This window comes from Myotis daubentonii, chromosome 2, assembly GCF_963259705.1.
Source record: "Myotis daubentonii chromosome 2, mMyoDau2.1, whole genome shotgun sequence".
In the NCBI taxonomy this organism is placed as follows: Eukaryota; Metazoa; Chordata; class Mammalia; order Chiroptera; family Vespertilionidae; genus Myotis; species Myotis daubentonii.
The window spans coordinates 56,840,766-56,849,365 of record NC_081841.1 but is presented as its reverse complement, the minus strand read 5'-3'; the positions used below and the strand labels follow the sequence as shown (position 1 = coordinate 56,849,365).

Below are 8,600 nucleotides of genomic sequence, written 5' to 3'. Positions count from 1 at the left end.
TAAAGCGCCCAGCCCTAGGTTGTGAATTTGAAGGCTCCCCTCAGTTCCCCTGCCACCAGTAGGCTATTTCACACGAAAAAGTATCCCTTATTCCTCCCCTCTCCTTTATCCAATCACTCGCCCATGTTTGACCTGATCCAAATGAACTAACAGCCCTAGCTAGTTTGTTCAGTGGATAGAGCATCAGCCTGCAGACCAAAAGATCCCAGGTTCAATTCTGGCCAAGGGCACATACCTCGGTTGCAGGCTTTGGAGGCAACCAATCAATGTGATTCTCTCACATTGATATTTCTCTGTCTTTCCCTCTCCCACTCGCTCTAAAAATAAATGGGGGGTGGTGGGAGAAATGAACTAACAACTAGAAGAGAATATGAGGTAACCCAAAAACACCAAAAAGAAATTTCATATCCTAGCTGGTTTGGCTCAGTGGATAGAGCGTCAGCCTGCGGACTAAAGGGTCCCGGGTTAGATTCTGGTCAAGGGCACATGCCTGGGTTGCGGGCTTATCCCTAGTAGGGGGCGTGCAGGAGGTAGCCGATTGATGATTCTCTCATCATTGATGTTTCTAACTCCCTCTCCCTCTCTGAAATCAATAAAAACGTGTTTTAAAAAATTGCATAGTGCCACTAACAACTACAAAAATAACTTCAGGCTCTCCATACTTCCCATGCCCAACCAAACATGCCTAAGCCAGAAACACACAACACAATTCATTAAGTAGATTCACGTGAGAACACACAAAAGGTAACTTCAAAACAAAGCAAAGTCACACTTAAACTTTTTTTAAATACGGAGAAAGCAGAATCAGGAGTTCTGGGGGCAGAGGAGGGGCAGCAGAGACGGCAACAGTTTCCATGTGTGCAGGGTCCCCACTGCACCGAACCTCAGGAAGGCTTCTCCGAGCCACTATCCAATGAGCAGGAGTCTGGGTTTGTTTTCTCTTCCTTCAAGACCACAGACAAGAAATCTATAGTGTACTTCCCTTACGTAGGAAATGCCCAGCTACACCCTCTAAAAGGTTATTGAACTTGGGCTGTTTTATATTGGATCGGCCCTTCCCGAGGTTGGAAGCACCCATGAGAAATTAATACTGGCAACTCTGTCCTTGACACTTTATATCCTACCCATTGCCCCCTCTCCCCCACTTACCAGGATGTACAAAAGGACCATCTAAGGGGAGGGGACATTTGGACCCCCGATTCTGGAAGGGGTGGGAGGGGAAGGAAAGCTGGGCCCAATACAGCTTCTTCCCCCTCCCCGCCCCCCAACATCATATCCTTCCGCTCCTACAGCAGCCTAATGAACACCTGTTTCTCCGTTCTCTGTCATTTGGCCTGCAGTCCGATTACCTGGTGGGAAGGCAGCTGACCTTGAAGTGAAGGCGAGCAGAGCTTTCCTTTCCGTGTATAAGGAAGGGGCTGGGAGAAGATGCGGTATTGTACTTCCTAGAACAGTGATGGCAAACCCATGACGCGTGTCAGAGGTGACACGCGAACTCATTTTTTTGGTTGATTTTTCTTTGTTAAGTGGCATTTAAATATATAAAATAAATATCAAAAATATAAGTCTTTGTTTTACTATGGTTGCAAATATTTAAAAATTTCTATATGTGACACTGCAGCAGAGTTAAGTTAGGGTTTTTCAAAATGCTGACACGCCGAGCTCAAAAGGTTCACCATCACCGTCCTAGAAGATGTGCAAATGTTTTCTCCTCTCTGTCTCCATGTGCATAGAGTAAGGACTTGCCGAGGAGATGGAGTTCAAGAGAAAATATAGGCTTTTTTTAAAAGCACTCTTAAAAAAAATAAAAGACTCCTGATATTGTAAATGATGAGATGGGATTTACTGTCCTTTCCTATCCTACCTCCCTGTTGTCTTTCCACAAAAAGGAAAATTACTGGTTCCCTGGCAAAGGGTCCCGAACACCCCAGGGCAGGACAGGTGGCCCTGGTCAGCGACAGAGAGCTTTGTCCTTTCCCACCCTTGCACGGCACACACACCCAGCAATCCTCACGCTGATCCCTCTGGATGTGAGTGTGCAGACAGCGCAGCCTTTCAAGGGCATCAGAGCTGTCAAAGGTCAGAGCCTGAGGGAACGTCAAGGACCCCATTTGTTACTTTCAACTAGTTGCATGAGTGACAAAAGGCCATGTGTGTCCAGGGTTGGAGTGGGAACTTACCAAATCCTCTCATCAGGAGGCAGGGACTACACTGTCTCCATCAAGGTTTCTCATCAACCTTGCCTCTACTGACGTTTTGAGCCAGATCATTCTTTGTTGGGGGTGTGGAGGGTGCCTTGTGCACTGTTGAATGGTTAGCAGCATCCCTGGTGTCTAGCCACTAGGTGCCAGTAGCACACAACCTCTACCCCCAGGCTGGACAGTGAAAAATGTCTCCAGGGAAGGCCAAGTGGTCTCCTTTAACCTCAGTCTGGACTGAAGCGAGGAAGCTTCCACAGTGGGGACAGAGCCGAGGGGGAGCCAGCAGGGTCACGACTGCAAAGGCCCCCAGCACAGCAAGGTGCGGTGGGGAAGAGGGGGACCCCTGAGCCCCAGAGGAGACAAGAACCTCCAGGAAGCAGAAAAGCTGGCATTTTTGAAAAGCTGTAGCTAGAGAGGACACTTCTTCAGAGGGTGTTAGCCTGGCAGTGAGAAGAATTAGAAGTCAGTTGAGCCCATCCTTCTGTAACTTGCAAGGGACGACCTGGTCTTCATCCAAATTTGGCTCAAGTGTGACTTTCAAGGCTGTGGGGTTGTCTCCTTAATGAGCCTGGGTCGAATCTCTGCTTCCTGAAGACAAAGTCTAGTTTTTCTCACAGGATGTGGCAGGACAGCGGGCAGAAAGCCACTTCCATGGCATGCTTAGTGTTCTGCCTGTTCCTTGCCCAGTCCCCTAACGATTCCATATGAAAATTTCATTCAAAAGAGAAATTCACAGAATTAAAAACTGAAAAAAAGTGAAACAGACAAGCTCTGCTGTTTGGAAAAGAGAAGAAAAATATGGATGAGAGAAGCAAAGCATAAAATGAGTGGAGGAAAGACAGGATGTGTGAGTTACGAGCTTTATAAAGCAAAAATTTAAAACTGCATATTTTCTTAGGCCAAAATAAGTCCGTAACTAAACTCAGTAAGAAGGGTCCACAGTAGGAAACCTTCAACGTTTTAGCACCACTCCTTTCTTTTTTCCTTTTTTTTAAGAGAAAAAAAAAACCCAAAAAAAGTTTAAAAGCCTTCTCAAATAAGTTCAACACATCAAAAAGTGTTTTTCATAAAGATAAGAAGTTCCAGGCACCATGTTTCTTTGGGATAGGGGAATTGCATATTGCAGTTTTTAAAAAACAAAACAACACATAAAACTTTATTTGCAAAAGAAAGAAAAAAAGGTCGTTTTGATTCCTTTGAATGTAGCACACACACAGTGCCGGCTCCTTGGCTCCCGCCGGCTCCTGCAGGAATGGAGGAGGAGCAGAGGACACGAGTGCTGAGATTTCTTTCTCAGGCCCAGGCCTGTGAGAAACGAAGGCAAGTGGTAGGTCTTAGCAGGGCCCACAGATGACCTGTATTCCTGGTTAGCGCTCTGGAGTCTGGGAGCATCAGCATCTCCAAGAATTCATTTGTATTCAACAAAGACGGGGAGGGGAGTCCTAAAGGAGGAATAAGCCAGAGGGTCGGGAGGGGGAATGACAAGCATGAGACCCTGTCTGGCCTCAGCTGCTCAGCGCACCCCAGCCCTCAGCATGTGATTCTTACCACTGTTACTTGTTGAACTGGAAAGAATAGACCCCGTGGTCTGAGGGAGCATCCACGGTCACCTGATTTTGCTGGCTGCTGTTCTCCTGTAACCACAGCCAATGCAGGAGAGTCACCTTGTGCATCCTTACCTCCCTGCCACTAAAGCAGCCTAAATAAAACCCACCCAGAGTCGAGTGCCTTCCCCAACCTACCCACTCCCACACGCCAGTGTTAGGTGCACATGCTACAGCACACGTGCATCGCACACCCAGCGTTACCTCCCCAGCGTTTAGAGCAGCCTGTTCCCAAGAAACACTAGTGAATACAAGCCAGCATCCTGGTATTTACTATCTGGCCGAATGTCAGGAAGGGCCTCATTCAAGGACACAAAGTCTTTCCTTCCTACGTTCTTCACCTACCAGCTATTTGTGAACACAGAATCAGCATCATTGTGAGAGGGAGATCTTGAATGGGAAAATCTGCCTCTTTCATTTTCTTATCCTCAGTCCCAAGAGATTATAACGTTCTCACCTCAACTGACACGTTGGAAGAAGGCACTGGGGTGTACTGGGAGATGTAAGCTCCTTGCATGGCGGCCGCAGTTGGCATGTACTAGAATGAAAAACACCAGTAGGCTGAGTGACTCTTGGCTACACTGAAAGCACCTGGGAAGCTTTAGCAACTACAGATGCCTTCGTTCCATCCCCAGAGATATTAATTTGTCTGATTTGCTTTTTAAAAATATGTTTTTATTGATTTGAGAGAGAGGGGAAGAAGGCAAAAGGGAGGGAGGAGAGAGAGAGAGAGAGAGAGAGAGAGAGAGAGAGAGAGAGAAACATCCTTCGTCTGCCTCAGGCACGCACCCTGACTGGGACTGAGCCCGCAACCTGGGCATGTGCCCTGATCGGGAATCGAACTGACCACCTTTAGGTGCACTGGATGACACTCAACCAACTGAGCCACACCAGTGAGGGCTAATGGTCAGATTTCATTGTGCTTTTTAAAGGCACTTCAGGGCTACACTGGCTTAGAGAGACTTATACACACATGATGCTTTTTCTCCTCTTTCCTGCTTTCTGTGTTACCTCTCTGCCGGGAAGCCCTCCTGGGCAAATCAGAAGGCAGCAGGCCTACAAGAAACCTAGTGATTATTTTGATAAGGATTTCTAGGAGATGTGAATGAACTCCCAGGTAAACTAGTATGTAGATAGAAACACCATTTGTTTAGTTTCATGAGTAGGAATCAGTTAAAAGGAGTGGGCTGGGGAGCAGAATGGCTATATTCCTATCTCATGGATCTTTTAAGTTTACCCCCGATTCTGAGTGCGCCCTCAGTGATACTGAAGCGATTCTCATCATCATAAGTATTTATCCTGAAAAGTATTACACAAATATTCCTTCCTCAGGAGGAGTTTATAATCAGAAACATCCGGCTTTACCGCGCCCGTGGTGCTGAGGGAGAGGTGGCCCAGCTGCTGGGTAAGAGGTCCCATCACGGAGGCAGGCTGGAGAGAAAGGGGGTGATCCATCCCTGGGGTCAGAACTGAACCCTAGAGGCAGCGACAAAGGACAGGGTTAGTTGGCAGCATTCTGTGAGGCTGCCGGCAGCAGTGATCCACGGCTACTGGGACCATTTAAAATTCCTGGAAAATGAGAGGTGAGCAGCTTCCCCGTTATGCAACAGGAATAGGCGCTCTGCCCTTCTGTCTGGATGGATCCCTGCCTAAGAATAACAAACTCACAAAACTTACGGTCAGATACTTGGGTTGCATGAGGGCTTGAGCCAGAACTCAAACCCACATCCCCTCTCATCAAATCCCATCTTGCCCGCTTCTGAACACTCACTGAAGGCTGTATGAGGTATGACTGGTGGTGCATCCACGACGGGTTAGGTACTTGTAGAGGCGATGTCTGAGTTACTCTCTAATGCAAGCAAAAATAAACAAGCAAAAATGTTAATTATCTAGAAGCCATTATTTTGCCCAATGATCTGACAATGTTCAGACAATCCCCCCAAAGCTGAAGTTCCCCATCAGAAAATAGAAACATTAATACAGAGAACAGACTGACAGCTGTTAGAAGGGAGGGGGAGGGGGGTTGGGTGAAAAAGGTAAAGACACAGACAACAGTATGGTGATTACCAGAGGGAAAGGCGGGTGGGGGAGTAGGAGAGGGGAAAGGGAGGATAAATGGTGATGGAAGGAGACTTGACTTGGGATAGTAAGCACACAATACAATATACAGATGATGTGTTGTAGAATTGTACCCTTAAAACCTATACTTTTATTAACCAATGTCACCCCCATAAATTCAATTAAAGAATATATATACACTAGAGGCCCGATGCATGAAATTCATGCACTGGGGGGAGGGCTTGTTCCTCATTCCCTCCTTATTGGCTGTGGGCACTGCCATCTTTGAGGGTGGAGCAGTCAATTAGCATATTCCCTCCTTATTGGCTGTGGGCACTACCATCTTTGCGATGGTGTGAGAGTCAATTAGCATCTTCCCTCTTTATTAGATAGGATATTGCTTTGGCCCTGGCTAGGTAGCTCAGTTGGTTAGAGCATAGTCCTGATACATCAAGGTTGCAGGTTTGATTTCTGGTCAGAGCACATTTGAGATCAACCAACAAATGCAAAAAATAAAAATAAAAATATGTGTGTGTGTGTGTGTATATATATATATATATATATATATGATTTAAAAATATAATAGAAACATTATAAGTAAACTTGTTTTTATAAAATTAGCAACCCTTACACCACAACAAATAACCCAATTTAAAAATGGGCATCCCAGAGGCTGAAGCCCTAACAGCTTAACCTTTGTAGGGGTTCAAAATGAGTCACCCCAAGATGTCCCTCTGTACTACGCAGATTATTTTGATCTAAAGGCAACTGAGACTTACAAGAGAAACTTCTTCTGCCCCCCTCTTTTTTTAAAAATATATTTTATTGATTTTTTACAGAGAGGAAGGGAGAGAGATAGAGAGTTAGAAACATCGATCAGCCGCCTCCTGCACATCTCCCACTGGGGATGTGCCCGCAACCCAGGTACATGCCCCTGACCGGAATCGAACCCGGGACCCTTCAGTCCGCAGGCCGACGCTCTATCCACTGAGCCAAACCGGTTTCGGCCCCCCTCTCTTTTTTAACTACTTAAGGAGAACTTGAATTAGGTGCCTTGTTCATAATGAAAAATTATCAGAGATAACCATTTCTGCCTACCTATAGGGCAGGGCAAACACCTGCTCTTCTTCTCATCCTGCAGTGACCCTCTGAAGCCCCCATCCTTCCCCCATCCTTAGCTCAGAATGCCATGTATACCTCGTTTTAACTTTCCATCCCTGATTCTTTCATGTATGTGAAAGTTTGTCACTGATGCTGATGCTTCACCAGGGAAATCAGAACATAACCAATAGTACTGTATTTTTTAAAATCTATTTTTATTGATTTCAAAGAGGAAGGGAGAGGGAGAGAGAGATAGAAATATCAATGATGAGAGGGAATCATTGATCAGCTGCCTCCTGCACGCCTTCCTACTGGGATGGAGCCCGCAACCCAGGCATGTATCCTGACCAGGAATCAAACCATAACCTCCCGGTTCATAGGTCAACACTCAACTACTGAGCCGCACCAGCCGGGCATACTACTGTATTTTTTATTAAAAAACCAATTAAATAAAATAGTTCTTGATTTTATATAAAATTGAAAAAATAAAAGTAAAAGAAAAATGGGCAAAGGATTTAAATAAATATTTCTTTAAGAATATATACAAATGGCCAGTAAGCACATGAAAGAGGCATAAAATAATTAACCACTAGGGAAATGCCAATGAAAAACACAATGAAATACCACTTCACATCCACTAGGATGACTATAATTAAAAGGACAAAACAGCGCTGGTCAGTATGGCTCGGTTGGTTGGAGTGGTGATAATGGGTCTCGGGTTCGATTCTGGGTCAGAGTACATACCCTGGTTCAATCGCCGATTGGGGCTCATACAAAAGGCAGCCAATCAATATTTCTCTCTCATATCAATGTTCCCCTCTCTCCCTTACTCTCTCTAAAATCAATGAAAGCCCTGGCAGGTGTGGCTCAGTTGGCTGAGCATCGTCCCATGCACTGAAAGGTTACTGGTCTGATTCCCGGTCAGGGCACATACCCAGGTTGCCGGCTTGATGCCCAGTCTGGGGTGCTGGCAGGAGGCAGTCGATTGATATTTCTCTTTCACATCGAGGTTTCTCCCTCTCCCTTCCTCTCTCTTTAAAACCAATAAAATTAAAATCAATTTTTTAATTAAATTAAAAAATTAAAAAAAGGACAATAGCAAGTATTATGTACAGTAGGTGGGAACGTAAAATGGTTCTGCAACTTTGGAAAACAGCTGGCAGTTCCTCAAGAAGTTAAACAGTTATTGGATAACCCAGAAATCCCACTCTTAGGTATACACTCAGGAAAAGGGAAAGCATATGTCCACACAAAAATTGTACACAAATATTCATGGCAGCACCATTCATAATAGCCCATAGGTAGAAACAACTCAAATGGCCATCAACTGATAAATGAATAACAAATGAGGTATTATCCATATAGTGGAATATGATTCAGTCATAAAAAAAGAATGAATTCCTGATACATGCTACAACATGGATAAAGCTTAAAAACATGCCAGCTGGAAGAAGCCAGACACAAGTATATTGTATGCTTTCATTTATTATGAAACGTCTAGAATAGGCAAATCTATAGGCATAGAAAGTATACTAGTGGCTTCCAGGGGTTGGGGGGAAGGAAGAAGAGGGAACGACTGCTAATGGGTACAGAGTTTCTTTCTGAGGGGATGCAAATGTTCTGGAATTAGATATTG

General features: G+C 45.1%; 1 protein-coding gene across 5 annotated transcripts in view; it reads right to left on the bottom strand.

The window, feature by feature from the left end:
- Nucleotides 1–3,047: 3,047 nt before the first annotated feature.
- The window catches only part of RBMS2 (RNA binding motif single stranded interacting protein 2), a 54,671-nt gene continuing 49,118 nt past the window's right edge, over nucleotides 3,048–8,600 (bottom strand). The window contains exons 10-15 of one of the 5 annotated variants that reach the window (XM_059683283.1): nucleotides 7,899–7,997; nucleotides 5,577–5,654; nucleotides 5,171–5,281; nucleotides 4,263–4,343; nucleotides 3,750–3,835; nucleotides 3,048–3,643 (exon numbers count right to left, since the gene is read on the bottom strand). In XM_059683283.1, the coding sequence (XP_059539266.1) occupies nucleotides 3,755–3,835; nucleotides 4,263–4,343; nucleotides 5,171–5,281; nucleotides 5,577–5,654; nucleotides 7,899–7,997 (450 nt within the window). In that variant the 3' untranslated portion in view covers nucleotides 3,048–3,643; nucleotides 3,750–3,754. The remainder of the gene's footprint in view (nucleotides 3,644–3,749; nucleotides 3,836–4,262; nucleotides 4,344–5,170; nucleotides 5,282–5,576; nucleotides 5,655–7,898; nucleotides 7,998–8,600) is intronic. The other 4 variants (XM_059683285.1, XM_059683284.1, XM_059683286.1 and 1 more) reach the window with 4 other exon arrangements.